Source organism: Loxodonta africana, chromosome 19 (genome assembly GCF_030014295.1).
Source record: "Loxodonta africana isolate mLoxAfr1 chromosome 19, mLoxAfr1.hap2, whole genome shotgun sequence".
In the NCBI taxonomy this organism is placed as follows: Eukaryota; Metazoa; Chordata; class Mammalia; order Proboscidea; family Elephantidae; genus Loxodonta; species Loxodonta africana.
In genome coordinates, this window is record NC_087360.1 from 80,860,294 (window position 1) to 80,881,298 (window position 21,005).

Here is a 21,005-nt window from a genome sequence, read left to right on the forward strand (position 1 = left end):
GGCTAGTGCCTTCCAATAAAATTTCCTAAGAAAAAATAAGCATGTCTCTACATTTTTTTTACATAGGTTATTTAGCATTTAAGAAATTCTTCTATAATGTCCTAGTAAACAAGGGCAATAGGATATTTTATAATTTTTAAAACACTTGAGAATCATTTAAATATGTATTCAGATTTCTACATTTTTTCTTATAATACCAGACTTTGAATTTTATAAACAGAGAAACGCATCAATTAGTTTTATTATCAATGCTGGGGGAAAGTATGTTAAAAAGCTGATGTTCATAATTTGAAAAAAAAAATAATAGTTTTATGCCAACTAGTAATCCATGCTAAAATGTCACTGGCTTAATGAAGAAACTTCCCGATAGTACTAAACTGAATTGTTTTAGTTCGATATGTACTTCTAAAGGATGACATCTAAAATATACCAACTGCTATATATTCTGTTTTTTAACTGGTATTTGCACACAGAGGAAGGAACTCATTAAGAGATTTGTGAATCACGCTTTGTCTTACTAAAATCATGCTTCTTGATGTACTATCTCCATGTTAGTGGAAACTCAGATGTAAGTTGATATTATCTCTGATAGTTCTACTTTTATAGTCCAGTCAAATCCAATTCTAATGCTTTTAGAAGACAGAGTAATCTTATGATTTTTGTGTTATATGCACATTTTTGTGATATAGGAATTACAGAATACTTCATTGGACTTTCCATAAGAGCAAGTTCACTGTAAAGCTAAGCACTTGGCCTGTTCACACATACGTTGGTGAAGATGGTGGTAAGGGCGGGCCCTAGCGTGGTAGCAGCAGGTGGTAATAGTTACAGTGGTCGTCATGACAACAGTGGAGTTTAAGTATCTTTCTTCCTCAACCACTTAATATCCCTGTCCATGACAGCAATGGAAAGTTAACAAACAGTAATCTTGAACAATAGCGTATTTCAAACGTTCACAGATTATTAAACAGAAACTCTTGTGTTGTAAAACATAGATCTCTAGCCAATAAGAAGCATTCTGTAGACTACCAAATGAGACAGGTCTTTTCTATCTTGTTACGAATTCAGCATCTACAGGACTTGACAGTGGTAGGTATCTGCCCACATGTACAGTCTACTTTATATCAGGTGCTAAGCAGCCTTTAGTCCTTAGTCTTGTATTCAGATGCTCCAGTGAGTGTTGTGACACTCTGTGCCATTTTATCCTACCCCATGATGAGATATTTCCTTTAAAAAGAAAAAGACAGCTAAATAAATTCAACGAGCTGCCTCATTCCTGTTATAGGAAACAAGTCAAAAGCCCCGCGAGAAATGCAGTAATGCGCTGTGCAGTGACGCACACGTGGTCCTAGAACCCAGCGCGTACTGCCTGTGTGAGATGTCATCCCAAACCATCACCTAGAAAGTGCTTCCCCAAAATCTGTCTTGAAGATTCCTTTCTTTCCAAACCAAAGTTACCTACCTGGGAAGAGCTAAAGCAGAAAGTCATTCACCAACCTCTTTCAAGACTTTTATGTGTAAAACATATAATATTCTTTCTAGTTGAGAGAGAGATATTAGAAAGTTACTTGGCAGAGGTTCTAGAACCACTTTTAATGCATTTACATAAAAATTTAAATTTACTGTTTTGATTAATAGATCAATCATGTTAATACATGGATAATATCATGTACAGAAGTATATTTTTGCTCCAGGTGATTATGCTTCATAAATTGTATCTCAGCAGGTTTACATCAAATGTCGAGCTTTTGAGAGAGAACAGGAGCCCTAGCAGAAGCTGTGCCCATTAACGTCACATGCTTCCTTCCTATGTAAACACTGACTTTGACTTTTTTTGACTTTGAAGTAGTAGCTATGTAAGTTCAGTTCCCTTCTTATCGTGGGTTTCTGTTCTTGAAAAAATATTTTTCAGAACTTCTACATTTAGAAATGTGTTACTGTAAAATTTTTTAACTTGTTTAAAATGTAAGGTAAGCTTTAAAATGATGAACTTTCAAAAGAATTGGCACTACTGCAGGAAGAACACTAACCAAATCCAGGGAATAAAAAGCTTACCTGTAGACTTTCTAATGTTAGGTGAGCACTTTCTAATGTTAGGTGAACATAATCTAGGTCATCTGTACTATACTAAATCAGTGTGTAGAAGCCTAGTCTAAAAGAGGCAGACTATTAAATTAGACCTCTCGTGGCTTCATTGTCCTTATAATGTCTGTGATTCAGCTTGTCATTTCACATTTGGACCCCATCCAAAAACTAGTAGAGTTTCACTCTACAAACAACTTTTCTAACTGACGTGCTAATGATTTTACATATTTGAATTCAGCAAAGTATCTTCAAATATAGAAGATGTAACATAAAATATTTTTCATATTCATTACCACTCCTTATCTGCATTTCTCTCTGTCTCTATGTATGTTTTGATGCATTACTGTTGCTTTCTTGGTTTATTTACTCTTATTTCATCACCCTTGCTTATTTCTAAGTTGACTTCAAGTGAACCATGCCCTGCCCCCATGCACAAAGCTTCACCTGGCCCAGGTAAAGGAGCTCTCCGGGCAATCTCTGCAGTCCAGTGGCTGCCACTGATGGCTGGGTGTCCACCAGCAAACCCTTTGGCCCCAACACCATCTCCTTTCCTGGACAGCTTCCTGGATGAATTAGAGAAGCTTTGCGCTTTAGCCTTACCAGCTGACAAAGCCAAACCAAGTATCCTAGAGGAGATCACCCTTGAAATTAAGGACAAACCTTCTGCTCACCTCTCATTGCTGCCGGCATCTGTACCTGCTGAACCATCATACCCTCTGCTATCTTACCCCAGCCTGGGTGTGACATCAGCTTCAGCCCAGCCTTATGAGGCGACGCCACTTCAGGATCACATAAAGACAACTCAAAAAACGTTTGCGGACTTGAAAAAAATTAGGAGGGGCTTTTCAGATCCTGAAAAAGCAGCTGAAGTCCTAGGTGATAAGTTTGTAGCACCTGCATGCACTAGTGTAGGTTCCTTGTCCCAAACCCTCCCTGTGATTGGAGAGGAAGATGAAGAAGTCTGTGAGCGGGTTCTATCAGGTCTCCAAAGGAGGCTGCCAGGATCTCAAGAACCAGGTTCTCTGTGGTGTGGCCATGATGACACAGAGGTGACATCAACTCTGCACATTGAAGAAGAGGAAGAGGAGAGAAAACCTGACTGGTTAAAATACCCAGTAGCAACCCCCACAGATCCTAGGATCTCTAAGGAAGACTGCAACACAGCCAACACCAGTAATGAGGTATTTTAATTCCGCCTAATTACTGAAGAACTAACTAGTCTTGCTACGACGAGCTAGTGTAGTTAATCATATTGATAAACATCCATTTTGACATTGCCTTAGAAGGTTTCCTTATGAGACCCACAGACACGGTATAAGTCAGGGGTAGAAGAAAGATTGTACAAAAACAAACTATATTTTAGTAAGATGACATAAATATATGATCTAATCCCATTATCCCATTATTTCCTTATGGCTATAAGTTTTTTTTTTTAATAAGTTAGTACAAAAATTCAGCATCATTTATACAGCCTTTCTAATTTTCCAACATTGATAATGATAGCTAGTATTTGAGCTCTTACTGACAGATGCTGTTCTGAGAATCCCATGTCTTTAACCTTCATACCCCAATCAGGGGGTTATATTTTCATCCTCACTTTAGAGATGAGGAAACTGATGCACAGAAAGATGAGTCCAGTTCCAGGATGAGAAAATTATGCACCATACCTTTGCTGTAATGGCGGCTTGAAAAAAGAAATAAAGAGAGAGAGAAGGAGGGAGGGAGAGGGAGAGAGAGAACAAGGAAGACAGAAAGGGCGGGAGGGAGGGAGGGAGAAAGAAAGGAAGGAGAAAAATCTTACTACAAGACTGGTTCACACCACACACAAAGGAGCCCTAACTTCTCTACTTCTGTAGCAAGCTGACCATTTACAAATCATGACCTGCTTTACAAGTAAATCCCAAATAGTCATTGCTGGGTTATAGACCCTTATTTTTCCTTCCCATTTAGAAGGAGCCATCATATAAATCAATTACAAAAGTGTAGAATGTGGGTGCTCTTATCTCTAGCCACTACATCATAAAAATTAAACTGATCCGTTGGGAATTTTGAATCAAATTCAAAAGAAAAGGTTACTGCTTTTGTTATAAACATCAGTTCTCAGGGTATTGGGCGACTTTAAAAGCATTTAAGTTTGGGGGATGTTACCTAAGACCAGGAGCCTTGCCTGCCACAAGATAATCACACCCTGTCTTCCCTCAATGTTTAAGCCACCTTCATTTTCCTCGGGAGATGGAACGACTACACCTTTTCCCAGATGTCTGCTTGCCTCCCCTTCCTGTCACTCCCCCTCAGCCTCTGTCTCTGATCTGGTCTCTACACTTTCTCAGCTTACCCAGCCCCACCCACCTCCTCTCCTCCCTAAGTACTCTCACCAACAGGAGATAAGTTCACCAAAATCAAAGGTAACTGCATCTTGAGTGTGGTTTGTTTGCATGTCTTTAGATGCACTGAATTAAACAGATGTGCATTTTCACATTTGTGCCATCTCACAAGACCTAAAAAGCTATGTATATACTTACTGCTAAATTTTAACACCATTAGCATGGCCTCTACCCTAAAATTTAAAAAGATTTATTCACATACCAGCTATACCTTGGTTGAGGAGCAAAACAAACTAAAACTTTTGTCAGAATAAAGAGTACTAGTTAGATTTTTTTTAAGTTGAAAGTCGACGTGAGAACCATCCCATTCAAAGGCATCCGTTTTGTGCCCGTCACACTCCGCCACTTCCTAGCGGGCTCCTTGCCTCTCAGCATTTCCACTCTCAGCAGGTCCAGCAGAGCCTGAGGCAGCGACTGTCATAAGCCTTCTTCTTCCACACAACTGAAGTGAATTAATAAGGATGCAGGAACTACTCTAGTTTTATAGCAGCTGACAAAGCTCCCATCTCTGAGACTTGCAGGCTGGCAGCTTTGCTGGCATTGAGCTTCTCTGAAGTGTACCATTAAGGAGTCTCTGGGTGGTGCAAATAGTTACACACCCCACTACTAAGCAAAAGGTTGGTGGTTCAAACCCACCCAGGGGTACCTCAGAAGAAAGGCCTGGCAATCTGCTTCTGAAAAGTCACAGCCTTGAAAACCCTATGGAGCAATTTACTCTGCAGCATGTGGGGTCACCATCAGTCAGAATTGACTCCATGCAAATGGTTTAGGTATACTATTAAAAGATTTTTAAGAAAATTGATAAAAGAGATTTAATGACAATCACAGCATGAAATCAGTCCATTCCAGAAAGTTTTGCTTCTGTGCTTGTAATGATCATGAAACCTTTTCCTCCGGACAAAAGGTGATTGACTTCAAATAGTAACTCATCCTCATATTCAGTCTTTTGAAGTTGGATGAGAGTCTCTGCCGAGGAGTAAAAACGTAAGGCTTTGTTTTTTGTTGTTGTTGTTTGTTTTTTTGGTGGAGTCCTAGCTCTGTAGTAGGAAGCACCATTGCCTGACAAAGGTCACTCGGCAATCTTCAAACTCCCCATCGAAGAAGCCAGCCACCAAAATAGCCACCTACGTGAATTCGTCTTAAGTATGAAAGTAATTTCGGAAAAAATGGAATGCCTTAAAGACTAATTGCTCTTTGTCCTTTGAGTTTTTATCGTAGCTGGGAGAAAATAATGAGGAAATTTAAAAAATAATGGTACTTTATATATAACGTCTAAAGCTAATAATTTGCCTTTCATTTCCTTCCTTCTATGATTTTACTTTTTTTTTATGATTTTACTTTAGAGTTAGGGTGTTTATTCCTCACTTTTTCCTATTTGTTCTTCCCCCATTAAGCTTAATCAGTAAGTGGGAAAATAACTTTAGACACTGAGTTCTTTAACTTAGAGAGATAGAGGACTCACCATTGTAGTATCAAGGACAAAACCAGGATTTAAATGGGTTTATTCTCCTGTTCTCCTGGGAGAACCAAGCTCATCTTATACTTTCTTTAAATTTTACTTATTTGCAGAATATGAGAGAAAGAAGGCATTCAAAATAATTATATTTTAAAAGAATGCTTTATTAACTACATCAAATAACTATAGAAAAATGAAGCTTTTTTTCTGGATTTTATCTCATATTTGGGGAGAAATGTCAATTTTTAATCCTCCACTGAATTTTTTCAAATTTAATACACTTATTTTTCTATTTATAGAAGTAAGTTGCCTGAAGTTATTCATATTTGCAAATATAAATACAAATTGAATAAACTCCAACTTCTAGGCCATTCTGATAGTTTAACCCTGCATCTGACACAATGACAGACTGTGCTGATTTGAATCCTTTAAGAAACTTCCTATTTCTTCCATTTCAGGTATGTTCATTACAAAGAAAGATAGTAACCTAGCACTGAAAGCAAAGAAAAAAATACACATTTTAATGTTTGAATAGGCATAGCATAGTATCCATGAAATCATTATAATAACATATTTCTCAAGCAGTTATACTCTGTCTTATAAGGTCGTTGTGTGTCAGAATCGACTCTGCCACAAGGCTTAAGCCAACATGTCTAATGCATCTCATTCCCTGCTTGGGGCCTGAGGTCAGTCATTGCTAATGACTATGAAAACGTTCCAAAATGAAAGTTAAGAAAAACCTCACACTTTTATTTAGAAGTCTTTCGAAATGCTAAAGTTTTCTTAATCAAATCCCAGCCAATACATTGATAGATCTTGTCCACTATAGCGAGGAAAACAGCGTGTGCACTTGTGTGCACGTGCCACACGCACCAAAAAAATAAAACTTAGTCCATTCACTGTCATATTAAAATCTCACTTTGAAAGAATACCAAAATAATCATAAATGGCACAGTACTTAGTTATATTTCACCATTTTCCCCAGAAAAGCTGTATTCTCTTCTTATGCGTTTTGTTAGAAAAGTTGGCCTCCAACAAATGTTTGACACTTCCTATAAAATTTGATGGATATTTAAATCAAATTTTTCTCCATCTTACCTTGCATGTATTCAAATAAGCACAAAGGAAACAGGTCCAGGTATGAGGGTGTCTTGAACCCAATTCCTAAGCTTTCTAGTAAAGAGGTAGAATTTCTGGTATGTGTTTTTAGACATCTACATTGCATTCAAATGTCTTCTCTAAGCCAGCTTCCCTTTTTAAACCTTTCTCTGCTATGCCTGAGTCTCGCAGTAAAACAGCAGCCTGATGCCTGTGGTGTGAAGCTGTACAAAGCAGCCAGGGGTGCTGCCTGCAGGCTGTTCCCCTACCCGCTCCGCTCTTATTCAGGGGTTTCGCATGCTGCGTGTGCACAGAAAATACAAAGCAGGAAAACTCCCCTGGAGGCTCTATCATAGAGATGATAACTAACTCACTTCTTGTGGCTTTTCCAGGATGATGTAAAAAGAGAGCTATTTGTCCTGGGCAAGCCTCCGCGTAGCCCGGTAACGTCCAGGAGGTCCTGCGGCTCACCTGTCCGAGGGCTCGGCGGTTCCCACAGGGTAGGGTTGGAACCCCCCCGCCTTGTGGCAGACAACCTAGCCCCCCTCCTCTCCGTGGGTGGTGTTTCCATTGAGCTGCCTTTGCTGGGCATCTGCAGGAAAGTAGGGCTGGAGGTGCCCTAGCAACGAAATGACCAGCTGATAAGGAGCCCTGAAGTCAGCTCCACACACAAGTCCTATCCTCAGTCTTTGGCTAATGTGCTTCCTTTTTACATGTGTGTGAGGTTTCCAGAATCCAAAAAGACATGACCAATTCTCCACTATACAAATAAGAGCAAGGCATGTGCTGCTTTCTGCTGTCTCTGGCTTCGGCGCAGATGTTCTCTGTAAATGGCCACTTTCTAGTCATTGTCTTTAGTGCAAAGAACAAAACTGTTACCAATCATATAACTCACACGCTTCCAATAATGTTTGCTTCTGTGTCATTTGGTTTATTTAGTTTTTTTTTTTTTAATCCACAATCCTTGTTTCAAAATATTGTGTTGCTCTGGTGAAATGTGCTGTATCACTTGACGACCAAACCCTCCGAACACTGCTGGTCTGAACCCTGGGTACTCCAGCCTCAGGGCACCTTTGATTCTACTTAAAGGTCAGATTACTTTCCCTGGAGCTACTTAGTTCTACCCTATCTACAGCATTTTTAAATGAACGGATTCTTAATGGTAGAATCAGTTCTGAGGAATGCAACCAGACTTTGGGAATTTCCATCTCTGCACAAGTCAGGATTCCTTTCACCATTACTGTTTTAATGGTGCCTGGTTTAACCTTAAATGGTCTGTGACGTAAACATGGTTCATGCATTTTTTAAGGTCATTAAAAAGACAGGAAAAAAAAGAAAAGGCCAAGATGGATGTCAGAGGGACTCTGAAACTTGCTTTTGAACGTTGGACAGCTAAAGCAAATGGGAGAAATGATGAAGTAAAAGAACTGAACAGAAGATTTCAAAAGAAGACAAGCCAAAGTAATATAATGAAATGTGCAAAAGCCTGGAGTTAGAAAAGCAAAAGGGAAGAACATACTCGGCATTTCTCAAGCTGAAAGAACTGAAGAAAAAATTCAAGCCTTGAGTTGCAATATTGAAGATTCTATGGGCGAAACATTGAACGACACAGCATCAAAAGAAGATGGAAGGAATATACAGAGCCACTGAACCAAAAAGATGTGGTCAATGCTCAACCATTTCAGGAGGTGGCATCTGATCGAGAACCAACAGCACTGAAGGAAGAAGTCCAGCCTGCACTGAAGGTATTGGTGGGAAACAAGGCTCTGGGGATTGATGGGATATCAACTGAAATGTTCCAACAAATGGATGCAGCGCTGGAAACGCTCACTCGTCTACGCCAAGAAATTTGGAAGACAGCTACCTGGCCAACCAACTGGAAGAGAGCCATATTTGTGCCCATTCCAATGAAAGGTGATCAGACAGAATGCAGAAATTACCAAACGGTATCATTAATATCACACACAAGTAAAATTTTGCTGAAGAAAATTAAAAAATGGTTGAGCAGTATAGCAACAGGGAACTGCCAGAAATTCAAGCTGGATTCAGAAGAGGACGTGGAACAAGGGACATCACTATTGATGTCAGATGGAACTTGGCTAAAAGCAGAGAATACCAGAAAGATGTTTACCTGTGTTTTATTGATTATGCAAAGGCATTCTACTGTGTGGATCATAACAAATTACATATGACATTGCAAAGAACGGGAATTTCAGAACACTTTACTGTGCTCACGAGAATATACCAAAAGGCAGTCATTCGAACAGAACAAAGGAATACTGTGTGCTGTAAAATTAGAAAAGGTGTGCGTCAAGGTTGTATCTTTTTACCATAATTATTCAATCTGTATGCTGAGCAAATAATCCAAGAGCTGGACTATATGAAGAAGAATGTGACATCAAGATTGGAGGAAGACTCATCAACAATTGTGATATGCAGATGACACAATCTTGCTTGCTGAAAGTGAAGATGACTTGAAGCACTTACTGATGAAGATCAAAGACCGCAGCCTTCAGAATGTATTACACCTTAATTTAAAGAAAACCAAAAGCCTCACAATTAAACCAATAAGTAACATCATGATATACGGAGGAAATATTGAAGTTGTCAAGGATTTCATTTTACTTGGACCCAAAATCAACACCCACGGAAGCAGCTGTGAAGAAATTAAATGACATATTGCATTGGGCAAATCTGTTGCAAAAGGCCTCTTTAAAGTGTTAAAAAACAAAGAAGTCACCTTGAGGACTAAGGTGTGCCTGACTGAAGCCATGGTATTTTCAATTGCTTCATATGCAAGCAAAAGCTGCATAACGAATAAGGAAGACCAAAGAAGGATTGATGCCTTTGAATTATGGTGCTGGCGGAGAATATTGACTATACCATGGATACCATAGACTGCCGAAAAAATAAATCTGTCTTGGAAGAAGCCCAGCCAGAGTGCTCCTTAGAAGCGAGGATGGCAAGACTTTGTCTCACATACTTTGGACATGTTGTCAGGAGGCACCAGTCCCTGGAGAGGGACATCATGTTTGGTGAAATACAGGGTCATTGAAAAGGACGAATACCCTCAATGAGATGGAGTGATACAGCGGCTGCAACGATGGGCTCAAACATAGCAACGACTGCGAGGATGGCACAGGTCCAGGCAGTGTTTCATTCTATTGTACATACAGCTGGCTGCTGTGAGTCAGAACTGACTTGACAGCACCTAACAACAACTGCGTTTTCAGTTATTAAGGTCTTGATTTCAAAGAAGTTTTCCTTTTCCACTTTTTAAAATGTAGATACTTTTCTGTATATTATTTTATGTTTTTTGCTTTGCATGATATTGTTGTTGTGTGCCATCAAGTCAATTCCAACTCCTAGCAGCCTTATATGGCAGAGTAGAACCGCCCCCATAGGGTTTCCTAGGCTGTCGTCTTTAGGAGAACAGATCACCAGGTCTTTTCTCCTGCGGAGCCGCTGGCTGGGTTTGAACCACAGACTTTTTGGTTAGCAGCTAAGCACTGAAACGTTCTGCCACCAGGGCTCCTTCTTTGCATAAGAAGACCTCGTTTTGTTCCTGAGGCAGAAATTTGTGTTACCATAGAGAGAGGAACAATCTGTAAAGATTCTTAGACAGCACGGAGGGCCTTCCAGAGCTAAAACACAAACAAAATTTTTCCCGAAATTGATATGGCCCATCCATTAATTTCCTGTGGGTCACAGAGATTGTATGCTTTAAGTCACCTTAAGTTTTTTTCTTTGCCAGATTTTACATTATGTATTTGTATGTCATATTGTATGTTTGTGTGTGAAATGTAAATACTCTATTTTCTTGAGATTTCTACAAAATTGTCTTATCTTCATAATTAAAGAAGGAAAAATAAGCCTATAAAATGTAAACACGGTACTGTTTTTAGGAGAAATCTGTCTAATTCTAGTTGGCAAGTACTAGAACTAACATTTTCTGGGGGGAAAAAACTGACAAGAACTTTAGAACTGCTTATAATTCTTTCAAAGATTTTTTCCTTGTTAAATATTTAAAGTCACAGTCAATATTTATCTAAAAATTATTTAATGGTATATATAGCTAATCCTGAGAAATGACTCTGCGGAAGCACAGATGGACGGCTTTCAGACAGACTTATCTGATCACCTGAGAGAGGGAAGTATTTATTTTAGTGACACCAGGGAATTTAGGATATTTCAAACCAGCTTCCTCCTGAAGGGTGGTTTGTGATGGATCTGGCTGGTAGCATGTGCTTAAAACCTGTCACATTTGTATCAACTTTTTGACAACATTAAAAAATAGCTACCTATAAGAGAAAAAAAATTGTTACATTGCCAAAGAAAGCACTGAATACTCAGGGTACCATGAAAACAGCATGAGGTTTCATTCAATTTTCTAATTTTTATTATACCCTTAAGACTCATCAAGGAAATAAAACCTTGATGGAATTCGCACTCAAAATTTCCAGCACAGTGACTGTAATGTATTAGCTTGAAAAACATCTCTCTTAAGTTCACAGTTCGTGTCAGCCTCACTGAGGGTCACAAACATATATTGTTTCTATTTTTTTTATCACAAAACTGCTAAGAAGTTTCAAGTCTTAGAAATGCTGAACCTGGTAGTTAAGAAATGAACACAGCCTGAAAATATTGGTGGCTAAAGAGCGATCCTTTCGCAAGAATTTACATCGTAGGAAAGGAAGAACATGGTCAGAAAGCAGATGAGTATCTATGTCACGTTGCTGACCCTGCGGTATTTAAAATGCCCTTTTTTAAAATGAATTCCGGCTGGAGGAACTTGGTAAGAACTAGCCAAAGGCAAAAACGTTAGCATGTTGCTGTCATTGCCCATCACTAGGTGACAGTAGAGTACAGCTGGTCTCAGGTAGGTGCGCTTGGCCTTGTAGCACCAGAGGAGAAAGGCGAAGAGGGTCTCCAGAGATGACCTTGGTTGTCCACAGAGACTATAAACACCTGCCTGAGGAACAAAAGGAGGGGGAGGATTTTAACCAACGTTGGCCATCTACTGCATCATAGTCATCTTTTATGCAATAAAAAATGGCAGTCAAAATTTTCATTCTGTTCGCCTTTTTACCTATTTGTGATAATAAGAAGAAATCACTCAATATCTTTGGCTTTCAGCTTACTGATCTACAGAATGAAGTTGAATTATTACTATTTTTACACGGCTGAGACACAGGAGACCTAACTAAAAATGTCGGTTGTCACAGCTCCCTAACAACTGAATGTGTGTGGTCTGTGACGGGCCCCTTTACATAACAGAAATACATTTGTAGAAATGTAGATTCCGCTGTGAATTTCTTGAAGGGGAAAATCTTACTCATATCTTGTCAAACTTTTTTGTCATAGAGATATCTTGAGTTTATATATTCTGTAGGCAGACTATTGAGTGAAATTTCTAAGAATACTATTTTTAAGCACTTCCAGTCAATAGGTTCAAAGCTTTAAATTTCAGTAATGTAAATACTGAATCTTCTTATGCTAGAAAGGCAGCTTGGGTGAGAAGGAGGGGATAAAGAGTTTAGGAAGGGGCACATCATAGACTCGGGCTGAAAAGAACCCAGAGTTCTCCATCCAAGTGTGGACCAGTAGGGTTTATATGGACAATTTGCAGGGGAAAAAAAAGAAAAAAATCACAGCCTGTCAGCAATCCACTCATAAGTCTAGAGTCCAGGAGTTGGTCCTGAGGTCTGGACATGAATCTAATAACTAATTCAGTAGTCATCAAAAAGTCACTTTTAATAGTTGTTGTGCAAACTCTGCTTTATCTTGTTTCACCATAGAGGTATTGTTTAGGACAGAATGCTTTTGAAATGTGTTGTGAATGAATTTTAATGCATTTCCCCCCTAAAAAGCAGGATTTCAATCTTTCAGTATAAACTACACTGAGTTTTCGTGGTCAGCAAAAGTATTAACTTGTCATTCCTTGCAATAATGACGTGGCTGTATGGGATGCTAAGGCTTGTCATTTCCAATATTATAAGTATCTATTACAGATACTGGTCTTGATGCTTAGTTTAAAAAGAAAGGAAACTCTCTTGAGAGTTCAGTGCACTGGAAATTTCTACCAATATTTCTCTTCTAAGGTAAAATGTTACATGTTACCTGGATATTGTGTGTTGCATTCTATTTCAAGCCCTCTGTTTCCTCTTTTAAAAATGCATGTTTCCTCCATGTCGAGAACAGAGAGTGCCGATCCAAACATAGCATGGGGTGTCTGCCTATTGATATTTTCATCTGTGCTGTTTGTGTGAATGTCGTCTGTGAAGGAAAAGTGCAAAGAATGAGTGTGGATACTCTGCCGTTCAACTAAATGTGGTTTATTTTCTGCTTGTTTGAGAAAACGCTGGAGAATAAGGTTGTATGAAGGTGTCTATACTTCCCCTCCCAGTGGTTTGGTGTCCCGTCCCTGCCGTATTCCTGGCCTTTGAAAAATCAATGGGACTAAACCCTGACTTTTGCTTAGGGCTCGAGCAGACCAGATTGTAGATGTGTTCAAAACATTTGAACCTTGGTTATTTTGATTTAAAACACCCTTCAAAATATTTTATTATTAATCCTGAAAAAAAGTTTTTATTTGTTTGTTTGCTCATCCTTCCTCTTGGTTTTTTATAACAGGAAATATTAAATGTTAAGAAAAGTACCATGCCATTATCAAAATTATCTTTTAATTAGTGCCAGTTGAAACATTGATTACATTGAGAATCATTTCATTTCAGCCACAGCGTCCTGTGTTTACTCATGAAAACATTCAAGGTGGGGGGGAACCGTAAGTATTCTTCTTATATTCTAAATTCAAGACTAACCTTGATCCTCAAAATGAATAATTGAGGTACCAAAGCAGAAGATGGTACGACTTTGCAAGTGAAAGAGACCAGAGAAAGTAACGTAAGACCTCCTAAATTAAGAGAAATTGTAGTAGTCCCCATCTTTTTATAATGCAGAGCCGAAGCTATTTTGAATTGCTTTTATAAAGCATGATTTTACAGAGAAGGCCTTGGAAAGTCTCCCAGTGCTGGAGAAGGTCCTAAGATTTATAAATCCATCTCCCTCTCTGCTTCACTGGCCATGTCGAGTCTAGTAACTGCACCTTTAAAGATACCCAGAAAATGTTCTAACATGTTTTTACATGTATTCGTAGACCAGGAAAATGAAAGAATAGAACTAAAGTGAAAAGTTAGCAACGTAATCCCCAAACTGCATTTTTAGACGGATCTTTTGAAAATAGTGGTATTGAAGGACTGTCAGTTCTGAAATGGTATTTACTTCCTCAGCACCAGGAACATCCTTTTCACGCTTTCCTTTTAGATTTCCTCTCTCTTCTGATCCGTAAGTCACATCAGCCTGAAGGCGTCACACGTTGCCTTTAAGATTCTCTTTCTGCTCCACTTTTGCCTTCGAGAGGTTGTCACCATCCTTTGCCCACTGTCTGTCCTGCGAGTCAGGAGCTAGACCCCTGCCGAGGAGCGTCTGTGGCACTAAACCCCGCCCAGCATACCTGAGCACAGGCAGTGAGCCCCCAGACCCTGCCCACACTCTGCCCACCTGATGCATGCAGACAACAGACTTCCTGGTGTTCCGACCAGGTTCTACGTCACCTTCCATCCCCACCTCACTCATAGATCTCACACTGAGCTAAAGCCACGCTCTGCAGAAACCCTCTCTCACCTGAGACTGGCTTCCACCAAGTACAGCCAGCAAGGTTTACGACTGAGAGAAAATCTATATCATGGGGGAAGGGGGGCGGGAGGGGGAGACAGTTTGAAGTAAGAATAAATTTTCACTTAATTGGAAAAATTTTAAATACAACTTGTAATCCTAAACTTTTTGTTATTTACTTATACAATGATAAGATCACTACAAAAAATTTAAAATTCCAGGGCTGTTTAGGTTTATTGCTTTACCAACACTTAATTTAAGGAGTTTATGAATTACAAGGTGTGCTGTGTTACACTGTCTATTGTAATAGGGTGTTAATACATTCCACAGTGGTCCTTTGGGTGTTTATGCAACCACAGAGCCCATTTTTAAAATCCTGCTGTAGACATCATAAAACATTCTATATTAAATGTATTGGATTACAACCTCGGTTAATGGGATTATGGGATGTCACTTCATCTCTTTCGCTTAAAAAATGGGTTTTGAGTGAGAGTAGGAGCACGATGTTTGTGTCTCTAAGACTCAGGAGTGTAGTGAGATACATTATGCGTCAGGAGAGAGCTTCAAGCTTGGTTTAATCTGTTTCCTATTTAAAAGACGAGTTTCTTCCTGAGGCATCCTGACTTCATCACCAGCATTCATCTCACCAACGTATCTTTGAAAATGGCATTTTTGTGTTGCAATTTGACTGCATTTCCTGTCCTGCATCACTCATTTTGAAAGCCAGCAGAAGTGGGAGGGTTTCTAGATTTGTTTGTTTCCTTAAAACTCCCAATTTTCTTCTTCTTTCCTTTTTTTTTTTTTTTTTTGGTCTAGTTAAATCAGAATGGTAAGTAAAGTTTGACAAGCATGCTGGCTTTCGTCATTCCAAAGTGAAATAGGAGTCCGTGCCAATTTTGGTTTTTTAGCTCTGGAGACCTCGAGATTCTTCAAGCAGCTGGGGATTGTGGCCTTAAATAGGCCTGTCTTTCTGAGTGGCTGGAGACGTGCCCGGGGAAATGCTGACGCCCGAGAAGCCCAGTCAGTGAATCAGTGTCTCTCAAGTGAGAGAGACCGTGCATATCCAGGGAGCTAAAATAATGACTATCTCCCTCAAGGATGAAATTGGAAAAAGGGGCCATGACTATCTAGTTTATTCCCTTTTTTAACTAGGAGTTTTCATTTTGGAGCCCTGGTGGTGCAGTGGTTAAGAGCTCAGCTGCTAAATAACAGGTCGGCAGTTCGAATCCTCCTGCCCCTCCTTGGAAACCCTATAGGGCAGATCTGCTCTGTTCTGTAGGGTCACTGAGAGTCAGAGTTGACGCAAGGTCGATGGGTTTGGTTTTCGTTTTTAATTTTCACTTTATGTTGAAATCAACTACCCACATGGATATACAAAGGATACCACTCGTTCACCTGAACGGCCTCAAATCAAAGCCTTAACGCAAACAGCAAAATGATTTGACTTCTTCAGTCAGGGCCGGCCCTCCCAGTTAGGCAGCGGATATTCCTCACTGTGGGTTCTGAAATGTCATTAGAGTGGGCTAATTTCCACGAAAGTCTACATAGTTCTACTGATGCCTACTGAAGACTTACACGACCAAATATGTTAATAAGACTAAAAGTGTTAAAGGTGAAACGAGTATTGCACTGTCTGCCGTAGTTTAGCAAAGGAGTGGAGATTTTTTTAAACACACCCATTTGTGCCGTTGAAGGTTTCAGGCTCTGTATAACTACACACCCAGGAACGAAGATGAGCTGGAGCTCAGAGAGAGTGATGTCATTGACGTGATGGAAAAGTGTGACGACGGATGGTTTGTGGGTACGTGCAGATTTCCTTTCTGACCCGTTTGGCTATTTTGTAATTTGCTTGTATTTGCTCATTTGCTTGGTTTAATTTGATAGGTCAGCTTTCTTTGAATTCGCGATGCCTTTGATCTTTCATACACTCATAAGCACTGTGTAATCCCAAGGCAGCTGCCTTGTTAATATAGTTTAGGATTTACTGCTCCAGGGACCTGTGATAGTTCCACTAGTTTTCTTTCCAATTCAAATGAGAGAAAAAAAATTCTTTAAAAAGAACCAGCCAGAATGAGACCTAAGGGAAAAAAAATTTTTTTTTCTGGATGAAAAAGATTAATACTCTGTTCAGTGGAGAATATTAGTTGCCGAAAGTGAGGATTTAATTTGAGAGGGAGCAAGATTAAGTGAACGACTAGTCCACTTACTGGGTCTGATGTAGGTGCCCTAAAAGTCCAATGATTCACCTTAGCTTTAATTTGTGGTCCAAGTGGAGAGAAATCCCCTTCCTACCACTTAAGAGACAACCTCAGAAGGGCAAAAGGTAGGGGGACAAGTTCAGAAGGTTCAGTCAGTGGTAGAAAATGAAAGAACTGAGGCCACGTTTTCACCCACCAGCCTCTGATTTTCTTGCTATTAATTCCAGCTTAGAAGACACGTTAAGGGGCTTCCTACGGCGGGGGGACAGTGGTCAAACCAGGACAATATGTTCCATAATATAAATGATGAAACAGAGCTCAAGGGGTTCTGTTTACTCTATTTGAAATGGAGATCCTAAAGAAGACTTTTCTGTACCGACTATTACAAAAAGCTTAAAGGGATCATGTCACTGGAAACTAAAGGCAGTCATAAAGATGGCTATTGGTGCATTTGGCTTGACTCACTGTGTGAGAAATCATGCCCCAGGATGGGACTCTCACCCTCAGATAGTGATACATCTTTTTGTTTTTTTAAGTGACTTTGTAACTTGTTCAAAATTTCTCTGTTTTATTAAGGACTCTGGCAGTGCTATTCTTAGATGATGGTGTGTTCAGCGAGATTGTCCACGAGACATTAAAAATGTTTGTGGATAGTGACCATATCCTAGATAAACCCTGTGTTATTTCAATGCACTTTTTCTTTTTCTTTTTTTTTTTGCACTTTTTAGAAGTGCAAGCTGCAAGTGAGTAGGTGAATAATTAAGGCAGGCCTCTTGCCCTTTGAATCAAGCCTGGCTTTTGTCATTTCCCCATCTGTCCTAACACACTGCCAGCCCTGCACCTTATTTAGAAGATTGTACTTGAAAACATCTCTTCCCAAATAGTCTTCACATTCCATTCCTCACTCTTGGTTAGCTGCCTTGGTGACTGAGATCTACCAACCACCTGCTCGGCTGGAAGCCTTTCCCTTTAGACTGAGGGGCTGTTTTTCTGTTTAGCCGGATATCATGGTGACAAACATTTAAGCTTAAGAGGCAGTGGGTATGACATCAGGCAGTCCAAATAAATCTGCTGGTTTTGTCTTCAAGTGAGTTTTCTTTTTTTGTTTGCAAGCCCTGTGGGGCTTGCTCTCTAAGGGAAGCCCACATGTAGGACTGAAATTCACTGTCATTGCCACCTTTCATTTATTGCTTCTGTTTTCAGGAACCTCAAGAAGAACCAAATTCTTTGGTACTTTTCCCGGAAACTATGTCAAGAGGCTGTGACTCACTCCCCCTCCTTATTTATGCCGCATTCAGCAACACACCTGCACAAACTTGCCTGGAACACCCGCAGGCCTCCTGCTGCCATGCCTTCTGGTTTCCAGTAGGACTCGTCCACCCTCACCATCTCCACCTGCCACCAAACCACCAGCAGAGTAACTGCGGCTGCCCAGCCTTGGGCAGACATGGCAGGATTGCTTCCGCGTCAAAGCACATATTTCTGCTTTCTGCTCGAAACTTTCAAAAGTTGGTATGTGGGATTACACAGAAAAACATTATACTTGAAAAGGGTAATATATTTAAGACAAAAAAAAAAAAGAAATAGTGTCTCAAGGGAGCCCTTCTGAGCTTGGTAATTTGGGAAGACGCCCTCTCCTCAGGCAACCAGAAGACTGTCGGTCGTTAAATGCTGTGGTTTGCATCTCCACACTCTTGGCTTGGAGTCTATTCTCTTTTCACCAGTTTGCCTAGTGTCCTGGTTTACGCGCTATGACAACCCTACTTCAGCTATTGTTTGCCTGCACTTATACGTTGTAACATGCGCAGCGATTATAAAATCTAAAGAAAAGTAGGAACCTTAATTTGGATGAATGTGATTTTTGTTGATTGAATGTGCGTTTTCAAATAGGAGTCTTTTCCTTCAATTTTTTTTCTACTTTTTAGAAGTGCAAACAGTAAGTGAATAATCATGAGAATACAAGAGGTTTAGCTAGATTGCGAAAAAGAAAAAAAAGAAACTATCGTGTTGTAAAGTTGCATTGCTACTTTATATTAATATGTAATCATCAGCATCCTGACCAATGAGCTCTTAGTATTTTATTTATCGGACAAAATTTAAAGGAAAGCAGTGTTAGTGAGAGGTGCAAAGAATTATTCTAACATAGACACTTGAAAGTAACTGTAAGCAATACTCATAGGTTAGAGAGTTCACTGTGTGTTCGCGCACATTTGAGATTGTATGAGATCACGCAACTCGTGATGTGTTGTATGTTGTATGGAAATGTAAAAGATTCTCACATTATTTTATAGAAATAGAGTACTTTGGCAGCATCACAAGTATTAAGGCTGGTTTTAGCAAGGATTGTGATCAATACAACTATTTTTACTATGATAATTATTTTTCTTTGGAACGCAGAATCCTGGCTACATTTGAGGACAGGAATATGTTGAGCCTGATTTTCTTGGTATGTCGTGTAAAATATTTCCTGGGAATAAATTAGGCACTTTTTGGAGGCGATGTTAAATCACTCAGGTTACATTTTATGCCCTGAAGCAGAAATTTACAAACCGATATTGGAACCTGAAAGATTTAATATGGTTAACAGTGCCTGAACTACACGTACCCTGAGAACTAGCTTTGTATTTCTATAACTTTGCATAAGAACTCTTCAATTTTCGATCTTGAGCACCTTATAGATAAAACTTTTCATGGCATTTCTTCTGTGGGCAGTGATCGACCCTTTCACCGTGTATGTAGACTCTAGAATTTTGTACATATGTTTGCTCTTTTTTTGTACAGACTATTTAGTTGTTGAGAAGACAGGGGATTTCCTAATTTGGTCTTTATTCTTCACTTAACTAAGCTAAAACACTTTCAGCAGATTTTCCTTGACGTATCCCACAGATTACAAGCACGCCTTGATAGTGAGGTTCACTAGCATTGATGAAAAGTTCATGAATTTAAAAGGTCTTAGCAGCCAAACAGAAATGTATATAGATATTGATTACAGAGGAATTTCATTAGACAGAAATTTAAGAAACACCTTGAGTAGCCTAGCTTGATTACTGTCAAGTTCATGACCAGCTTTGTATTTCCAAGGCTTTGGGTTTGAAATTAGATCAACTGCATGCCGCTTTGCTGGAAATGAGTAACTATCTTGGATGCCATTTGTGAGAAAAGACTTCAATATCTGTTGCCTGTCATACTTCAGAAAAATTATTGTTTCAACTCTCTGTATCTGATTTTGAAAGGAAAAATATTCATACCTGACTCTCGGTAATCAACTTTGGATTCTTACAAGCAAAGGCCATTGTGTTTTTTTCTTGAACAGACATCTAATAAATTGGCTTGGAAGTGTACTACTTCAGTTTTTCTTTTTCATATTTATCCTTAAGTGAATTGTGTCTTTTATCTCAACCTGTTGGATAAACTAAGAGAAAATGCATTTCCCTCTGTTCTCTTAACACACAAACGAAGAAAAGACTTGTTTGCATCAGTTTAGAGAAGAGATATTTTAAACCCATCACCAAAGCTCATTAAACCCACCACCAAAACCCACTTGCTAAATACTCTTTGGCTAAAGGTTTTTCTTCAGCTACAAAAACTCATTAAAAAAAACTCTGCCTCAAAAAAAACAGCTGTTTTTCCAAGAAGGAGAAATTACAAAAAGTTGTGAGCACTTTCCCAATTCACCTATCTTGAGTTTTAGAATCCTTGCACTAAAAGGCTTTGCCATCCTTGGCATGACAGACTCTGCTAACACCTGCCAGCTCTCAGTGAATTTCAAATTACGTGTGCAGTGCGTTATCACTTTCTCTCGTGCAAACGGTAGCGGCCTCCTCTCCTACTGGGATCCTTTCTAATACAGCTGAGACCTCCTGGCACTATGTGTTTCAACCCTTTTCCATATCTATCTCTCAGATATTCAGAAGCACATTCCTGTGTTGGCAACTCAGCATAAAGATGTCTTCTCACGTTGCTTCAGCTAATACCCACCCCGATCCTCTCTATTCCGCTGAATAATATCCACTATATATTGACTTTCACTAAAACATGCTCTTTTTCTGTGAAGAATATACCTCACACTGCTCTTTAGTTCCTGTTTTGATCAGAGCATTTTGGGAACTT

General features: G+C 39.4%; 1 protein-coding gene across 11 annotated transcripts in view; it reads left to right on the forward strand.

Moving 5' to 3' along the window:
- The window catches only part of LOC100672723 (sorbin and SH3 domain-containing protein 2), a 103,083-nt gene extending 82,664 nt beyond the window's left edge, over nucleotides 1-20,419 (forward strand). For 3 of the 11 annotated variants that reach the window (XM_064272918.1, XM_064272919.1, XM_064272920.1), the window contains 3 exons: nucleotides 13,758-13,807; nucleotides 16,392-16,498; nucleotides 18,099-20,418. In XM_064272918.1, the coding sequence (XP_064128988.1) occupies nucleotides 13,758-13,807; nucleotides 16,392-16,498; nucleotides 18,099-18,160 (219 nt within the window). In that variant the 3' untranslated portion in view covers nucleotides 18,161-20,418. Of the gene's footprint in view, nucleotides 1-13,757; nucleotides 13,808-16,391; nucleotides 16,499-18,098 lie in introns of all 11 variants that reach the window. The other 8 variants (XM_064272921.1, XM_010592521.3, XM_064272923.1 and 5 more) reach the window with 6 other exon arrangements.
- Nucleotides 20,420-21,005: the final 586 nt, after the last annotated feature.